Below are 18,773 nucleotides of genomic sequence, written 5' to 3'. Positions count from 1 at the left end.
ATGATGATGATGATGAGATGATGATGATGATGATGTAGATGATGATGATGATGATGATGATGATGATGATGGTGATGATGATGATGATGATGATGATGATGATGGTGGATGATGATGATGATGGAGATGATGATGATGATGATGATGAGGATGATGATGATGATGATGATGATGATGATGATGGATGATGATGATGATGATGATGATGATGATGATGATGATGATGATGGTGATGATGATGATGATGATGGTGATGATGATGGATGATGATGATGAGATGATGATGATGATGATGATGATGATGATGAGATGATTATGATGATGATGATGATGATGATGATGATGATGATGGTGATGATGATGATGATGATGATGATGAAGGATGATGATGATGATGATGATGATGATGATATGATGATGATGATGATGATGATGATGATGATGATGATGATGATGATGGTGATGATGATGATGATGATGATGATGATGATGATGATGATGATGATGATGATGATGATGATGATGATAACACACGTCCTACCAGTTAAGCCAGGAGTAAGGAGTGACCACCGCATTAAAAGTTGTACATATTTTTAACTTCCCTGAGCTTCCTGTACAGTTTCCTCTCAGGCGTGAAAACATTTCCTTGAGGAAGTTGAGCAAGAACACTACATGGTGGGTAGTTGAACCTTGTTAAAATAATGGATATATTCTTCTTCTTCTTTATAAGTACAGTATCGTTCGTATTATTTATTTATTTATTTACTTATTTACTGAGGCGTAATAGTAATAAACGATACTAGACAGACAGACAGACGGACAGACAGACACAGAGGAAATACTACGCATATCTAATACAAACTGCAAACGAAGGAAACGCATCACAAGGTAGGGAACACATCTCAAGGTAGGAAACACATCACAAGGTATGAAACACATCACAAGGTAGGAAACACATCACAAGGTAGGAAACACATCACAAGGTAGGAAACACATCACAAGGTAGGAAACACATCACAAGGTAGGAAACACATCACAAGGTAGGAAACACATCACAAGGTAGGAAACACATCACAAGGTAGGACACACATCACAAGGTAGGAAACACATCACAAGGTAGGAAACACATCACAAGGTAGGACACACATCACAAGGTAGGAAACACATCACAAGGTAGGAAACACATCACAAGGTAGGGAACACATCACAAGGTAGGAAACACATCACAAGGTAGGGAACACATCTCAAGGTAGGAAACACATTACAAGGTAGGGAACACATCTCAAGGTAGGAAACACATTACAAGGTAGGGAACACATCTCAAGGTAGGAAACACATTACAAGGTAGGACACACATCACAAGGTAGGAAACACATCACAAGGTAGGGAACACATCTCAAGGTAGGAAACACATTACAAGGTAGGGAACACATCTCAAGGTAGGAAAGAAACAGGAAGCCAGTGGTCGCTGGTCTATAACATTAAGATTCCCTACACCGCCGGTCCATCACACATAAATTGGAAGGTTATCGGGGCAGCTTACTGGAGGAGGAAGAGGAGTGTGGAGGTGGAGGAGTGTGGAGGTGGAGGAGGAGTGTGGAGATGGAGGAGGAGTGTGGAGATGGAGGAGGAGTGTGGAGATGGAGGGGTGTGGAGGTGGAGGAGTGTGGAGGTGGAGTGTGGAGAAGAGGAGTGTGGAGATGTCTCCCGTGTAGAGGGGGACAAAGACGGTAGTAAGAGGAGACGAAGAACTCGACAAAAACTAAGAGTCGAGGCAACATCACCTATATTGAGTCAGTAACTCTATGGGTTAATAAGATAGCTTTACTGACACAGTTTTATTACGATACTTTACTGAAGTACTGAGAGCTGTACTAACAGTTATTACTGATTATCAAAATAAAATACCGATATATATTTAAATTAGATTTATGGGGAATTAACTCAATTTCTATTTCTTTAATTCGAGAATTACTTTAAAAATATTAGTAATTTGAGTTAATGGTTAATAACATAAATTTGTCATTATATGTACCGTACAGTGTCAGTGTTTTAAGGCGTTAGAGTGTGAGGTGTGTCTTTAAAGGTTAACCAGAGACACACGCGGGTTTGGATTGCGAGAGCAGTGACACACACATACTGTCTCCTCCTACCACAGTGACCACCACCACCACCACCTGTGTCACACCTCCTCTCCACCACCAGTGTCAGGAAGGCTGACCATGTGTAAACACGGTGAGGAGAGCAGCATAATGTGACTTGTGTGTATAGAGGACACAGTAATGGCTAGAAGACATCACTAAATCATGTAGGTGTACGGAATGAACGTCTTGTTACGGCAACAGTCTTGAGTGTGATGCAAGACCTTTCATAGAGACAAGACACACACACATAAGGCGCAGCGACCCGGGCGTCCAGGTACAGCACTATACCTGCACGGATGACACACTAAAGGCGTGGTCAGGAGCGACACAGCATTAAACTTACTGCCACTACCAAGCAGGTCAACGTCTCAATGGCTACCGTGGTTGTTTTGTCTCTTCTCACATCCTGGGAGGTGAGGGGCGGTGTGGAAGGGACGGTGATGCATCTTGGCTCCATCCGTGAGACAAGAGTTACTACGATACTACACCCAGACTGTTGTGACGCCCAGACACAACACCACAAGCTTTATGAAAGAGTTATGTTTCGTGGTCTTGTATTTTTTTTTTACACGAACCTTTATTGGATGTATGCACTTATATAAGGTTGCTTCTTACCGAATTAAGCACACCACTTGTTCGTACATGGAAGAGTAACAATAATGTATGATTATTTGTTTAGCACCCAAAATGGCGGACAGCACACAAGTTACTCACTGCCGGCACCTCATCATCCCCAGACCCGACCACTGAGATTTTTCCGGTAAGGTTCCCTCAGGTAGAGTGCGGCGGGCCTCTCAGTGAGCCGAGGCGACATCATTACTGGTGTGGAGGACACGTCCCCGACCATCTGAGGCCAATTTCCTTCAACTTCTCCAGACGTGTATTGACAGTGCAGGCGGACGTGTTGAGCACTAAACTAATACAGTATTCAAATATTACTCTAACCTTTTCATCTGAATATTAATGAACAGTTATGTATGTTTACTGTCTGGTTATCTCTCTCTCTCTCTCTCTCTCTCTCTCTCTCTCTCTCTCTCTCCCCAGCAGGCTCACTAACACGAGTGATGTAGGAGACGGCCTTTGTGGTGTACTGAGGCATCTACCTCACCTCCCGGTGGGGCTGACGACCACCACCACCTCCTGGTGGGGCTGACGACCACCACCACCTGGTGGGGCTGACGACCACCACCACCCTCCCCAGGCTGACGACCACCACCACCCTCCCTGGTGGGGCTGACGACCACCACCACCTCCCTGGTTGGGGCTGACGACGACCACCACCACCACCCTCCCTGGTGGGGCTGACGACCACCACCACCCTCCCTGGTGGGGCTGACGACCACCACCACCCTCCCTGGTGGGCTGACCACCACCACCACCTCCCTGGTGGGGCTGACGACCACCACCACCCCTCCCTGGTGGGCTGACGACCACCACCACCACCCCTGGTGGGGCTGACGACCACCACCACCCTCCCTGGTGGGGCTGACGACCACCACCACCCTCCCTGGTGGGCTGACCACCACCACCACCCTCCTGGTGGGGCTGATGACACCACCACCCCCCCTGGTGGGCTGACCACCACCACCACCACCTCCTGGTGGGGCGACGACCCACCACCCTCCCTGGTGGGCGACGACCACACCACCCTCCCTGGTGGGCTGTGACCACCACCACCTCCTGGTGGGCTGACGACACCACCACCTCCCTGGTGGGGCTGACGACCACCACCACCTCCCCTGGTGGGGCTAACGACCACCACCACCCTCCCTGGTAGGGGCTGACGACCACCACCTCCCTGGTGGGGCTGATGACCACCACCACCCTCCCTGGTGGGGCTGACCACCACCACCACCCTCCTGGTGGGGCTGACCACCACCACCCTCCCTGGTGGGGCTGACCACCACCACCACCCTCCCTGGTGGGGCTGACCACCACCACACACCTCCCTGGTGGGGCTGACCACCACCACCTCCCCTGGTGGGGCTGACCACCACCACCACCCTCCCTGGTGGGGCTGACCACCACCACCACCCTCCCTGGTGGGGCTGACGACCACCACCACCACCCTCCCTGGTGGGGCTGACGACCACCACCACCACCCTCCTGGTGGGGCTGACGACCACCACCACCTCCCTGGTGGGCTGACGACCACCACCACCCTCCCTGGTGGGGCTGAATATGAGGAGGAGATGAAGGAGGAAAATAATACGGATGATAAGGAGAAGATGGAGTTGGAAAAGAAGGAAGAGGAAGAAAAGAGACTAACATGAGGAGAACTAAAGGGAGAAAGTTTATAACGAGGAAGAGACGGAGGAGAGGATTATGTACGACAAGAAGGTGTGTGTGTGTGTGTGTGTGTGTGTGTGTGTGTGTGTGTGTGTGTGTGTGTGTGTGTCGTAGTTCTAAAGAAAGGCGGAGAGAGTGCATAAAAAAGCATCTGGTGGAGAGGAGAGAGTGAGGGAAGGTTGTGGGAGGGAGTGAGAGTGAGGGAAGGTTGTGGGAGGGAGAGAGTGAGGGAGGTTGTGGGAGGGGAGAGAGTGAGGGAAGGTTGTGGGAGGGAGGGAGAGGAGAGGTTGTGGGAGGGAGAGAGGAGGAGAGGTTGGGGAGGGAGAGAGTGAGGAAGGTTGTGGGGAGGAGGGAGGGAGAGGAAAGGGAAGGAGGGAGAGGAGGAAGAGGTTGTGGGAAGGAGGGAGAGGAGGGAAGGTTGTGGGAGGGAAGTGGGGAGAGGTTGTGGAGAGAGTGAGGGAAGGTTGTGGGAGGGAGAGAGAGTGAGGAAGGTGGAGGAGGAGAGTGAGGGAAGGTTGTGGGAGGGAGGGAGAGTGAGGGAAGGTTGTGGGAAGGAGGAGAGTGAGGGAAGGTTGTGGGAGGAGTGAGAGGAGGAGGTTAGGGAGGAGAGAGTGAGGAAGGTTGTGGGAGGGAGGAGAGTGAGGGGAAGGTTGTGGGAGGGAGGGAGAGGGAGGGAAGGTTGTGGGAGGGAGGGAGAGTGAGGAGGTTGTAGGAGGAGGAGAGTGAGGGAAGGTTGTGGGAGGGAGAGTGAGGGAAGGTTGAGGGAGGGAGAGAGAGTGAGGGAAGGTTGTAGGAGAGAGTGAGGGAAGGTTTGGGGAGAGGGAGGAGGAGAGAGTGAAAAGGTTTTATAAAGAAAGAGGAAATACAGAGAGCTGGAAGGAAACAGGAAAATGGGCGACCCAAACCTTGGCTGGTGGTAGGTGGTAGGAGGGGCGGCAGGTAGCAGAAGGCGGCAGGTAGCAGGAGGGTGGCAGTAGCAGAAAGGGGCGGCAGGTAGCAGGGAGGGTGGCAGGAGCAGGGAGGGGCGGCAGGTAGCAGGGAGGGTGGCAGGTAGCAGAGCGCGTGGTGGAAAGAGGAAGGCAGGTAGCAGGAGGGTGCAGGCAGGGGAGGGGCGGTAGGCAGGAGGGTGGTAGCAGGAGGGGCGCAGGTAGCAGGGAGGCGTAGCAGAAAGGGGCGGCAGGTAGCAGGGAGGGTAGTAGATGGCGGCAGGTAGAGAAAGAGAGTCGGCGGAGAGGCAGGTAACAGTAGTGTGTGGCAGATAGTAGAAAGGGACAGTAGGGAGGGTAGGGTGGCGGCAGCAGAAGAAGGGGGGAGGCGACAGTAGCAGAAAGGCAGCAGGCAGGAGGGGGCGGCAGGTAGCAGGGGCGGCAGGCTGCAGGGAGGGGCGCGGCAGCAGAAAGGCAGAGAAAGCAGGGATGTGGCAGTAACACAAGGGCAGAGGCAGCAGGAAGTGGCAGGTGGCAGAAAGGCAGGAGAGCTATAATACCACCCCACACCTGAGAGGAGGCGGAGGAGAGGAGGAGGAGGAGGAGGAGGAGGAGGAGGAGGAGGAGGAGAGGAGGAGGAGGAGGAGGAGGAGGAGGAGGAGGAGGAGGGGGCGGTGGAGGAAAGGAGGAGGAGGCGGCGGAGGAGGAGGAGGGAGGAGGAGAGGAGAGGAGGAGGAGAGGAGGAGGGGAGGAGGTTGCAGTACAGTGGGGGTAGAATAAGAATAAGAGGATGAGGAGGAGAATGGCGCAGTGAAGGAGAGGAAAGGAGGAGGAGGAGGAGGAAGGAGGAAAGTAGTGTAGTGCAGCAGGGAGGCAAAGGAGGGAGGAAGGACACGGTGGAGGTGAAAAGAGAGGAGAGAAAAGGATAAAGGGAGAGAGAGATATGAAAAGAAGAAACAGGAGGTAGGAAGAAGGATGAGGAGGAGGAGGATGAGAGGTGGATGAGTGGTAAGGTGGAGAGAGAGAGAGAGAGAGAGAGAGAGAGAGAGAGAGAGAGAGAGAGCTGTGAGGTCGCTTAGTTGCAGTACAGTGGCCCAGCAGGTGCTCTGACCACACACCACCTTACCTGCATCTGTACGCCACCACCCACCCACCCAGATTATCCACCCACACACATACAACAAACCCACCCAACACCATCCACCACCCTTCACCTACCACCCACCCATACCAGCCCACCTGTGTCCTACCTCACTGGTCCCACCCTTGCACACTTCTACCTGTGTATGTGTGTGTATGTGTGTGTATGTGAGTATGTGTGAAGGGTTTGTTGGACACTTGTTGCACCTTCACACACCACATCAACCTGGCACACCGGCGGCCATGGATTGATCAAAGTGTGATGAACACTCGCACATTACTGCCTTCACACTGGCTATCAGGTGTTAGAGTTTAGTTAAAGACTTGACGAAATTTCACACTCTCTCTCTCTCTCTCACTCTCTCTCTATCTTTTCTCCTTCGCATCACCCCCATCATTTTCCTCCTTCGTCTCTCTCTCTCCATCCCCCAACCCTTTCTTCCTCCTCTCTCTCCCTTCACTCTTCTCTCAATTTATTTTCCTCCATTATTCTTTCTAATCCTCATCTCCTCTTCCTTCCCTCCTCATTAGACTACCCTAGCTCCCCTTCCTCTTCCCATCTGCTTTATCCGTCCTCTACTTCCCTAACCCCATCCTTCCCTCCTCCTTCCCTCCATCATTCTTCCTCCCTCCTCCCTTCCCATCCTCGCATATTAAATGGTTCCCTCCCCTTCTCCTTCCCTCCTCCCTCTCCTCCTCCCTCCCTCTCCTCCCCTCCCCCCCACTAGTCAGTTTCACATAATGGACACTTTACCTCTCTATATGTCCTTCATTAAGTTCAGCTGAGTAAGTCCACAAAAAGAGTGCATGATAGAGTGTGCATGATAAGAGTGCATGATAAGAGTACATGATAAGTGCATGATAAGAGTGCATGATAAAGAGGCAACATAGTGTGTGCATGATAAAGAGTGCATGATAAGAGTACATGATAAAGAGTGTATGATAGAGTCTGCATGATAAGAGTGCATGATAAAGAGTGTATGATAGAGTAAGATAAGAAAGTGCATGATAGAGTACATGATAGGGTGGATAAGAGTGCATGATAAAAAAGTGCAACATAGTGTGTGCATGATAAAGAGTAATGAGCAGTAATATGATAAAGAGTGTATGATAGGACTGCATGATGAGTGCAGAAAGAGTATGATACATGATAAGACATGATAAGGAGACATGATAGGGCATATAAGAGTGCATGATAAAGAGTGCAACATAGTGTGTGCATGATAAAGAGTGCATGATAAGAGTACATGATAAAGAGTGTATGATAGAGTCTGCATGATAAGAGTGCATGATAAAGAGTGTATGATAGAGTCTGCATGAAGAGTGCATGATAAAGAGTGTATGATAGGTGCATGATAAGAGTGCATGATAAAGAGTGCAACATAGAGTGTGCATGATAAGAGTGCATGATAAGAGTACATGATAAAGAGTGTATGATAGAGTCTGCATGATAAGAGTGCATGATAAAGAGTGTATGATAGGGTGCATGATAAAGAGTGCAACATAGTGTGTGCATGATAAAGAGTGCAAGATAGTGTGCATTATAAGAGTGTATGATAAAGAGTGAATGATAGAGTGTATGATAAAGAGTGTATGATAGCGTATGATAATGTGATGGATAAACTGTACATGCTAGAGTGAAATAAAGTGTGAATAATAAGAGTGCACAATAATGGGTTCTAAATATACAGGTACAATACAAGTGAAATACTACACTCATGAAAAACAATAAATAATGAAATATACTCCTAAGGACATAAATTACCAACAGTTACATATATAAATTTAATGTAAAAAACAACTGAATAATTAACTACTAAAAAAAATATTGACAAACACTTTGAATAAATATTTTTATTTATACGATTAAACACAATATCAACATTTATTTTCCACCGTATAAATATTTAAACATCTATACTAAACACTGAAAACATTGACTCCATCATACATACGTTTCTTTCTCACTAATAAATACCTACACAAAAAAAACATACTTCACTATTAAACATGTCGTTAATCCTGATGCAGATGTATGCAAATTAAGTTACGTAAATCTATATTTTCACTGCGGCCTCCACCTGTTCTTATGTGGGAAAACCCTCGCCGCTGATTGGTGGCTGGTTAAATCCGTGGCTAGACCTAATGTCTAATAGCCAATCAGCGACGAGCTCAGCGTCAAAACACAGGTTCCTAAACCAATCAGAGAAGAGTTCAATGTAAACAAACGGGTTCCACTCTAAAAATAACCTCTCGGTATATATAAAAAAAGAATAAAAAAATAAAACAGGTTCCCCCAGGACGAATAATAATAACAAAAAACTTACCACATCTCCCTGTCATATCGTGTGAATAATATCTGGGTATCTCCTGTTACGACGTTTTTTATGACACGCACAAATGGGGGGACAACAACTCGGATTTTCTATGCTGGATGAAGACGTAACAATAACGGCAACAAGACCACGAAAAAACCTGCAGAAACCAACAGAAATCAACAGAAAGTTAGGTTAGGTATAACGATCTATTCTAAGGTTTAATTCTCCCCTCCCTCCCTCCTTCACCTCTCTGGCCCTCATGATGTAGAAACACCCATATTATACCTGCCTCAGTCATCATCAGGTGTGTGGGTCAATTAATGTTGGTTTGGTGAAGTCATGCTTAAGTTGGTTAGGTGTGGTGGTCATTATTATTATTATTATAGTTGATGGTTGATACTGTTATTATTATTATAATCTTTTAATGACCAATGATATAATTATTACCGTTATAATTATTATTCTCTTAATAATTATGAACCATCGTTGTTGTTCGTAATACCATGTCCACTGGTGTGTGTGTGTGTGTAAAAGAAATTAAAGATTTGATCAACATTTGGTGTAAATTGCTCCAAAATTGACCGAGTTTTGCCATGGTAACAATTGGAGCAATAATACACATTTACCACTACATTAATTTACCATAACAACAACACTATTTACTCAGTCACGGCACAGGTTCAAGGGCTGAGTTTGTATCCGATAGGAATTTGTTTAATTTATTATTGACATCATTCTTGTTGTTGTTATTATAATTATTTTTGCTGTTATTTTGTCAATATTATCAGAACTATTGTTGTTAGTGTAAATAATCATTACTGTTGTTTTTGTTAAGAATATTTTAATTTATTATCGTTTATGACGGATGGGAGAAAAAGTAGGTAGGGTAGAAGCGAGAACAGTAGGTAATTTTGGGAGGCTAAGTGTGTAATGCCTGAGGTGATGGTGGGTGGTGAGGGCGAGGGGTAGAAGAAGGGAGGGGTAGAAGAGGAGGTGGTGAGGGGCGGGGTAGAAGAGGTGGTAGGGCAGGGCAGAAGAGGTGGTGGTGAGGGGCGGGCTGGGTAGAAGAGGTGGTGGTGGGAGGGGCGGGGGTAGAAGAGGTGGTGGTGAGGGGGGGAGAGGGAGGTGGGGCAGGGAAGAGGTGGTGGTGAGGGGGCGGGGTAGAAGAGGTGGTGGTGAGGGGGCGGGCTGGGTAGAAGAGGTGGTGGTGAGGGGGCGGGTAGAAGAGGTGGTGGTGAGGGGGCGCGGGTAGAAGAGGTGGTGGTGAGGGGGCGGGCTGGGTAGAAGAGGTGGTGGTGAGGGGGCGTAGGGTAGTAGGGGTGGTGGTGGTGATGTTTGGGGGGTGATGGTAGGGGTGATGATGGTGTGTGGGTGGTGGTGGTGGTGGCTGTAGTGTGGTGGTTGTGTAGTGTGGTTGTAGTAGTGGTTATCCAGGTGGCGGTAGTGGTGGGAGTAGCAGTAGTGATAGTGGCCCGGAAAATCAAGACACCTTAATTTATTTATTTTCCCACAACACAGACAGCAGCAGCAGACAACGAGAACACATTAACCTGACTCACTTCACCAACGACACTCCAAAACCCGTGGTCAAAATGGCGGATAAAATGCTCGGAGACTCTACTGTAACTAGAGGTATGTTCTCAATCCTTATTTACCTGGAAACATAAAAAACATATCGTAAAAACTTTTGAGAATTTGGATCCTGTAAAAGAGGAGGGTTAAACCACCAAGGTCACTCTCCTGCCCTCAGTGTGTGGGGAGGGGGGGGGGGGGTGTGTGGGGGAAATTGGGTGAAAGTGTAGGTGAGAATCAAGGAAGGTGGGGAGGGGCTAAGGTAGGCCATTAACCTTGAGGAGGGGGGTGTGGAGGAGGGGGTGGGAGAGGGGGTGGGGAGGAGGGGGGTGGGAGGAGGGGGTGGGAGGAGGGGGGTGGGAGGGGGGGGAGGAGGGGGGTGGGAGAGGGGGGGGAGGGGGTGGAGGAGGGGGTGGGGAGGAGGGGGTTGTGGGAGAGGGGTAGGAGGAGGGGGGTGTGGAGGAGGGGGGTGTGGAGGAGGGGTGGAGGAGGGGGAGGGGGAGGAGGGGGGTGGAGGAGGGGTTGTGGAGGAGGGGGTTGGAGGAGGGGTTGTGGAGGAGGGGGGTGGGGAGGGAGGGGGAGGAGGGGGGGGAGGAGGGGGTTGTGGAGGAGGGGGTGGAGGAGGGGGTGGGGAGGGGTTGGGGAGGAGGGGGTGGGAGGAGGGGGTGTGGAGGAGGGGTGGGGGAGGGGTGGGGGAGGAGGGGGTTGTGGAGGAGGGGGGAGGAGGGGGTTGTGGAGGAGGGGTTGTGGGAGGAGGGGTTGGGGGAGGGAGGGGGTGTGGAGGAGGGGGTTGGGAGGAGGGGGGGGGAGGAGGGGGGGTTGGAGGAGGGGGGGAGGAGGGGGTTGTGGAGGAGGGGGGTGGTGGAGGGAGGGGGTTGTGGAGGAGGGGGTGTGGGAGGAGGGGGGGGTTGGGAGGAGGGGGTTGTGGAGGAGGGGGGGTTGTGGAGGAGGGGGTGGAGGAGGGGGAGAATGAGAGATTGAGTGAAAGGGTGAGAGGGTAGAGAGGAGTGGGTGAAGGAGTGAAAGGGGGAAGAGTGGGAGGGTAAGTGAGAAAGTGAAAGGAGGAGAGGGAGATAGTGATAAAGAGGGATGTACGAGAGTAGGCTAAAGGAAAGGGGGATAGAAGAGATGACAAGGAAATAGGGGCGGGTTAATGAAATGGGGGAGAGAAGGGGGAAAGGTGGGGAGAGAGGATGAAGGGAGGGGATGGCAGGAGTGTAATATGGGAAGGGAAGGGAGAGGAGGGTAGTGGGGGGAGGGGAAGTAAAACAAAGGGGTGCAACAAGCGGGTGTAATTAGCAGGTAACCAGCTGATATTATAATGTCATCAATCACCAACACACTCCAGGTACACTGAGGGAGGGAGGGAGGGAGGGAGGGAGGAGGAGGGAGGGTGGAGGAGGGATGGAAATGGGGTGAGGAGGAAGGTGAGAGAAGGAAGGGAGACAGGCAGTGGGGAGAGAAGGAGGGAGGTGGAGAAGGAGAAGCAAAGAGGAGTGGAGAGGGAGGTGGATGGAGATGGATGAGAGGGAAGGAGATGGAGAGAGAGAGAGGAACACGAGGGAGGGAGAGGAGTGGAGAGGGACTACCTGTACAGTGCCACCAAGTCAGCATCGCCTCAGGTCACCACCAATCAGTTAGGTTAGGTTAGGTTAAGTTAGGTTAGGTTAGGTTAGGTTAGCTTGAAATCGTATAGGTTAGGTTAAGAAGGTCTATCAAGGCTGGGGAGTAATTTTAACCTTACAACTTACAGGAACTTGAGCGCCACCTGCAGGCTCAAGACCACACTAACTACCCCACTTTAACTAGGCCACGCAGAGGAAGGACAAAATGGCGAAGAGATTGCTGGGAGACTCTACCATACCTAGACAGGCGTTCTCTGAGCCACAGTGAAGAGGGGGAGAATTCATCACATAAATATGTCCAGTCCGTAACCCTGATCTATCACGCTTGTAACTCGTTTATAATGTAAGTGATTTATTGGGGGCTGGTTGGTGGTTATTATTATTATTATTATTATTATTATTATTATTATTATTATTATTATTATTATTATTATTATTATTATTTTCATTATTGTCATTACATTATTATTATTATTATTGTTATTATTATTATCATTGTTATTATTATTATTATTTTTATTATTATTATTATATATCATTAATATTAACAAAGTTCTTGGATTATGTTTAGCCTAAAAACTGTTGACAAAATGGGACCCAGGTTCAGTCGTATCGGAAATGACGGTCCTAGTTGGTCACATTCACCTCCTCCCTCCCTCTCCCCCTTCTTCCTCCTCATTACCCCACTCTTCTTCTTATTCTTATTATTATTCTCCTCCTCCATCTCTTCTCCCTCCTCCTCTCCTCACTCTACCACATTAGCCACAATCCTCAACTGGTAATGGTGTGTTGAGTCTCTCTGTGTGCTGGTCTTGCCTTTCATCTCCCCCACCCCTCCACCACCCACCCCCACCACCCCACACGCTAGGCTGTCTTGAGCGAGATCTTATTACAGTCAACGGTCAGTCCTATTACACCACCTGGTCGAGTGACAGTTATCTGCAACAGTCAACAGTCCGTCTTTACCTGCAGAAGCGAGAGTTACTTGCAACCAGTCAGTTCACAGGAGGAAGTCTTGAGGGGAAAGTGACAGGTTAATATTCTCAAGTGCGCCTCCGACCACTGCGCCATAACACACACACACACACACACACACACACACACAGTGCACCAGGAGCCAATTACTTCTAAAACCTCTTTGTAAATAGCATCACCAGTGCCACCAATACCTCCATCAGCCACGACCAAGAACCCGAGGCTGTGAGACATTATCGAGCGGAAACTGCGTATGAAACTGACGGATGGACGGACGGATGGATAAACGGACAGACACAACTCATCCTCTGTCTATCCTCCCATTTTTCCGATAAAGGGGATATAACACAGGAAGAAACTTACCTGGTTGAGAGAGGTGTACAGGTGTGTGTGAGGGTGTAAGGTGTACAGGTGTGTGAGGGTGTAAGGTGTACAGGTGTGTGTGAGGGTGTAAGGTGTGGTTGTGTGAGTGTAAGGTGTGGTTGTGTGAGGGTGTAAGGTGTGGTTGTGTGAGGATATGTGTGGTTGTGTGAGGATATGTGTGGCTGTGTGAGGGTGTAAGGTGTGGCTGTGTGAAGGTGTAAGGTGTGGCTGAGAGGTGTGGCTGTGGAGTATGAGCATGAAGTGTAGGCGGTGGGGCATGGACCATAACCATGATCTGTGGGCGTGGTACTGACCTTGGTGGTGGCGGTGGCGTGGTTGGCGGGACCCACGGGCTCGTTCGTCACCTGTATGGCCAGGTAAGGGGTGTTGAGGAGTGGCCACGCCCCCACCACCCCACACGTCATGTACGAGTCGTTGAAAGTCTTGAGGTGGGGGTCGCCGAAGAGTCCACAGTGGGCAGGGGCGGGGGTGGAGCTCACGGGGTACTGACACTCGTCGTGGGCGTCAGTAGGGGCCACGCTGGGGCTTTGGGGTAAGACCTGGTGCTGGGGGTCCTCAGCTAGGATGTGAGTACAGTTAAAGCGGCCCATGACGGAGGAGATCATCCTGTGGGTGCTGTGGTACTGAAGGTCTCCCCGACATTTGTTGCTGCTGAGGTCGTCCGTACACTGCTTGTAGCGGTGCATCAGGGAGCAGTAGGCTGTAGTAGCCCCCTCCTCCACCCCAGCGGCCATCCCTGTCACGTAGGCCTTCGTGCACCCCTTCATGCCACACTCGCCACCCACACCTGCAACACAACAAAAACACAAACTTAAATCCAGATCCTGTTAATTAATTCGTAAAGTTAAACATTTATGTATAATTACGTGTGATAGTCCTGGTGGCTCTCCTTACAATACTATGAATCACCTAAAACCTTTGTACAGTAATTCCCACTTAGTAGCAGTATCATATAGGTGATGCCTTAACCTACATAAGATCAACAATGTATAGAGTAACATATCTACACAGGGGTAACAACTTCCACATGTCCACTGTCCTGTCCACAAGGCAGGATAACAAGTACAGGTAGAGATGAGGATGACGTCAACGCCAGGTCTAGGTCAACAGGTAATAAAAGGAACACCCCCGGACAGGTGATGGTTCATTAATGGGGTCACAGGTAATCACTTGTTTTGTTGTGTTATTTAATCATCTAAAGGGGAGGAAGGAAGGAGGTCGGGGAGGAGGAGGAGGAGGAGGAGGGGAGAAGAGGAGGTGGAGGGGAGAAGAGGAGGGGGAGGAGAGAAGAGGAGGGGAGGAAGAGAGAGGAGACAAGAGGAGGGGAGAAAAAGGAGGAAAAGGAGGAAAAGAGAAGGAGAAGAGAGGAGATGAAATGAAAAGTGAAAAAGACGACAAGAAAGAAAAAGGAATAAGATACATAAGAAAAAAGACAGAGGAAGGGGAAGAAGGGAGAAGAAGAGAGGGGATGTGGGGAGGGAGGTAAGGTAACATACTCAACAAAATACCATATATAGATAAAAAAAATTGGCCCAAACTTAACCCAACCAAGGTTCAGAGAGGAGAGGAGGCGAGAAGCAGATAGAGGGGAGGGGAGGAGGGCGTGGGCCCAGAGAGGAGAGAGGGCGAGGCAGGGGCTGGTTGCAGAGGAGGCAGGGAGGATAAGGGTGGCCTGCAGGAGGAGGTGAGGAGGGCTAGGCAGGCTGGGCAGAGAGGGAGGAGGCAGGCTGGGCAGGAGAGGAGGCGAGGCAGGTCTGGTGGCAGAGGAGGAGAGGAGGAGAGGCAGGCTCAAGGGGAGGAGGTGAGGAGTGGGTGAGGCAGGGCTGGGGTAGTAGAGGGGAGGTGGGGAGAGGGCGAGGTAGGGCTGGGTAGAGGAGGTGAGAAGGAGGCAGGTCTGGTAGGAGGAGGTGAGGAGGGGAAGGGGAGCCAGGTTTGCAGGAGGGAGGTGAGGAGGCGGAGGTAGGGAAGGGTAGAGGGAGGTGGGAGATGGCAGGTGAAGCTGGTATAGAGAGGTGAGGAGGGCGAGGCAGGGCTGGTATAGAGGAGGTGAGGAGGGCGAGCCAGGTCTAGTATAATGGGAGGCACGACCCTTGGATTACACGGTCATAATATGCGTTCAGTTTGTGTGTTCCAACCAACCACACCCTCAACAGTCTACACACATACACAAACAAACAAACAAATATACACAATAAAGAAACAAACACACACACACAATAAACAGCTCATTAACCTTAAGACATCCACAACTCAGGAAGTTCAATTACTTTCAGCGTCCCATTATAATTGTCTAACGAATTCTGGCAACAATATGAAGTTCAACGGCATTAAACAAAGTGTGAACCTTGACTCGTTCAATTATCAAATTAGATCAGGTAAATGTTTCATTAAACCTCGCGGCCATCTGAGTTGAAATGTTCGAAGCAGTTGATTTTGTTTCGTAAGGTTTAAAGATCTTCAGGAATATACGATGATTAATAATTGCCGATGATAGAATGAATGTACTATAATGGGTGAAAGTACACAGACATAATGTACACAAGGATATAATACACACAGATACACATAAAGTGGAAATACAGACACGAAATAAAGCTTTGGGATTCATTGTACCGGGAGTTGAAGATTCGAACCCATTATATTTTCTTAGTTTAACGACATTCGACGAAGGTCAGGGATAACCTATGGAACAATCAACGTAGGAAAAAGGTTTATTGAAAAAAAATAAGTAGAGAAATATTAATAAATTGGTAAATAAAAGGAGTCTATTGATTCAAAGTGTTTCATTAAATGTTTCAGTGACTCAAACTAATTCACGAAAAAATCACCGACAAATAAAGAAATACAACGATAATCAACGAATCACATTAACGAACCAGGAACAAACAGGTAGCAAGCGAAGAGTTTGACCCGAGATAATGACTCACTGCCCAAGGAGTTCAAACAGTTCCAAGCGCTTAATGTGAGGAATCCCAACGACTTTCAGTAAATAAATGAACTTCAATGAGCTTTGGTAATAATAACGAACACCAACGACGTTTAACGAAGTATATAGCAATCCATTAAGTTAGTTAAAAAAAAAAAACGTTTAACGGAGTACATAGGAGTTAAAGTTACGTTAAGCAATGTTGGGTTAGGTTAGTTCCAGCTACGTTTAACGAAGCACAGGCAGATGTAAAGTTAGGTTACGTTAAGCAATGTTAGGTTAGGTTAGTTCTAGCGACGTTCAACGAAGCACAGACCACGGAGACGGTGAAGAAGGTGCAGGAGGGACGACACAAAACAATATATTAAGAGAGGAATAAAAAAAATGGTCCGGTTAATCAACTCTTGATTTCCCTCAGAAAAACTCGACTCCCGCAACACGGTACAAACTGGTTCATCTTGTGATCCGGGAAGCTTGTGATCCAGGGAAGCTTGTTATCCGGGAAGCTTGAGATCCGGGAGGCGTGAGATCCGGGAAGCTTGTGATCCAGGGAAGCTTGTTATCCGGGAAGCTTGAGATCCGGGAGGCGTGAGATCCGGGAAGCTTGTGATCCAGGAAGCTTGTGATCCGGGAAGCTTGAGATCCGGGAGACTTGTGATCCGGGGAAGCTTGTGATACGGAGAGCTTGAAATCCGGGAGGCTTGAGATCCGGGAAATCCGGGAAGCTTGTGATCCGGGAAACTTGTGATCCGGGAGGCTAGTGATCCGGGAAGCATGATCCGGAGAACTTGAGATCAGAAAGCTTGTGATCGGTGAAGCTTGAGATCCAGGAAGCTTGTGATCGGAGAACTTGAGATCCAGAGCTTATCATCCGGAGAACTTTAGATCCGGGAAGCTTGTGATCCAGAGAGCTTGAGATCCGGGAAGCTTGTGATCCGGGGAGCTTGTGATCGGTGAAGCTAGTAATCCGGGAAGCTTGTGATCCGGAGAAGCTTGTGTTCCAAGAAGTTTGTGAATGGTGAAGCTTGCAATACGAAAAGCGTGCAATCCGTGAATCTTGTGATCCGGGAAGCTTGTGATCCAGACAGCTTGTGATCCAGAGAGCTTGAGACCCGGGAAGCTTGTGATCCTGGAAGCTTGTGTTCCTGGAAGCTTGTGAACGGTGAAGCTTGCAATCCGAAAAGCGTGCAATCCGTGAAGCTTGTGATCCGTAAAGCTTGTGATCCAGAGAGCTTGTGATGCGAGAAGCTTGTGTTCCAGAGAGCTTGCGATCCGTGAAGCTTGTGATCCGTGAAGCTTGCGACCCGTGAAGCTTGCGATCCGTGAAACATGTGATCCGGGAAGCTTGTGAACCTTGTGATCCCGGGAAGCATGTGATTCTGAAGCTTGTGATCCGGTAAGCATGTAATTCTGGAAGATGATCCGTGAAACTTGTGATCCGGGAAGCTTGCAATCCGGAAGCGATTCTGGAAGCTTGTGATCCGTGATCCGGGAAGCATGTGATTCTGGAAGAGATCCGTGAAACTTGATGCATGATCCGGGAAGCATGTGATTCTGGAAGCTTGTGATCCGTGAAACTTGTGATCCGGGAAGCATGTGATTCTGGAAGAGATCCGTGAAACTTGTGATCCGGGAAGTGATTCTGGAAGCCGATCCGTGAAACTTGTGATCGGGAAGCATGTGATTCTTCCATGATCCCTGGAAGCTTGTGATCCGTGAAACTTGTGATCCGGGAAGCATGTGATCTACAGAACGTGTGAGGGTGAGGGTGAGGAGTCGTGGAGGGGAGGGTGTCGGGGAGGGTGAGGGTCGTGAGGGGAGGTGAGGGGTCGTGGAGGGAGGGTGAGGGGTCGTGGAGGGGAGGGTGAGGGTCGTGGAGGGAAGGGTGAGGGGTCGTAGGGGGAGGGTGAGGGGTCGTGGAGGGAGGTGAGGAGTAGGGGAGGGAGGTGAGGAGTCGTGGAGGGGAGGTGTGGAGTCGTGAGGGAGGGTGAGGGTCGTGGAGGTGAGGAGTCGTGGAGGGGAGGGTGAGGAGTCGTTGGGTTCAAGAGACAAGATAATCCCTCAAAAGGACTGATTGTGATACTAATATCCTAGACCTGGTGAGTAAGTATGTATGTAAGTACGTATGTGTGTGCGTGTGTGTGTGTGTGTGTACGTTCTATGGCACGTACGCCGGTAAAAGAACGCCGCCGCTTCCTGTTCTTTGTTGTCCACCGTTTAGCGCCAAAATATTCCTGCGAAACATTTTTATCGTCACTGTATCACCTATGACGACCACAACAAGACACGCTATCACGCCACCCTCCAACACCCACCTTCCCCCTCCAAAACTCCTTCAAACACACCCCAACGCTCCCCCTCCAACACCCCTTCCAGCACTCCCTCAAACGCACGCCAACGCTCACTCAAACACACTCCAATACGCCTTCAAACACACTCCAACACTCAACACCCCTTCCAGTTCTCCCTCAAAC

At 49.3% G+C, this 18,773-nt stretch overlaps 1 protein-coding gene across 1 annotated transcript in view; it reads right to left on the bottom strand.

Annotated features, from left to right (window-relative positions):
• Positions 1-10,457: 10,457 nt before the first annotated feature.
• LOC121875039 (repulsive guidance molecule A-like) overlaps positions 10,458-18,773 on the bottom strand; it is a 33,879-nt gene continuing 25,563 nt past the window's right edge. The window contains exons 2-3 of the mRNA XM_042379388.1: positions 13,559-14,160; positions 10,458-10,472 (exon numbers count right to left, since the gene is read on the bottom strand). Of these exons, the coding sequence (XP_042235322.1) occupies positions 10,458-10,472; positions 13,559-14,140 (597 nt within the window). The 5' untranslated portion in view covers positions 14,141-14,160. The remainder of the gene's footprint in view (positions 10,473-13,558; positions 14,161-18,773) is intronic.

The sequence above is a fragment of the Homarus americanus genome, unplaced genomic scaffold (genome assembly GCF_018991925.1).
Source record: "Homarus americanus isolate GMGI-L3 unplaced genomic scaffold, GMGI_Hamer_2.0 scaffold50482, whole genome shotgun sequence".
NCBI classification, from domain to species: Eukaryota; Metazoa; Arthropoda; class Malacostraca; order Decapoda; family Nephropidae; genus Homarus; species Homarus americanus.
This window is presented reverse-complemented; position numbering and strand designations above follow the sequence as displayed.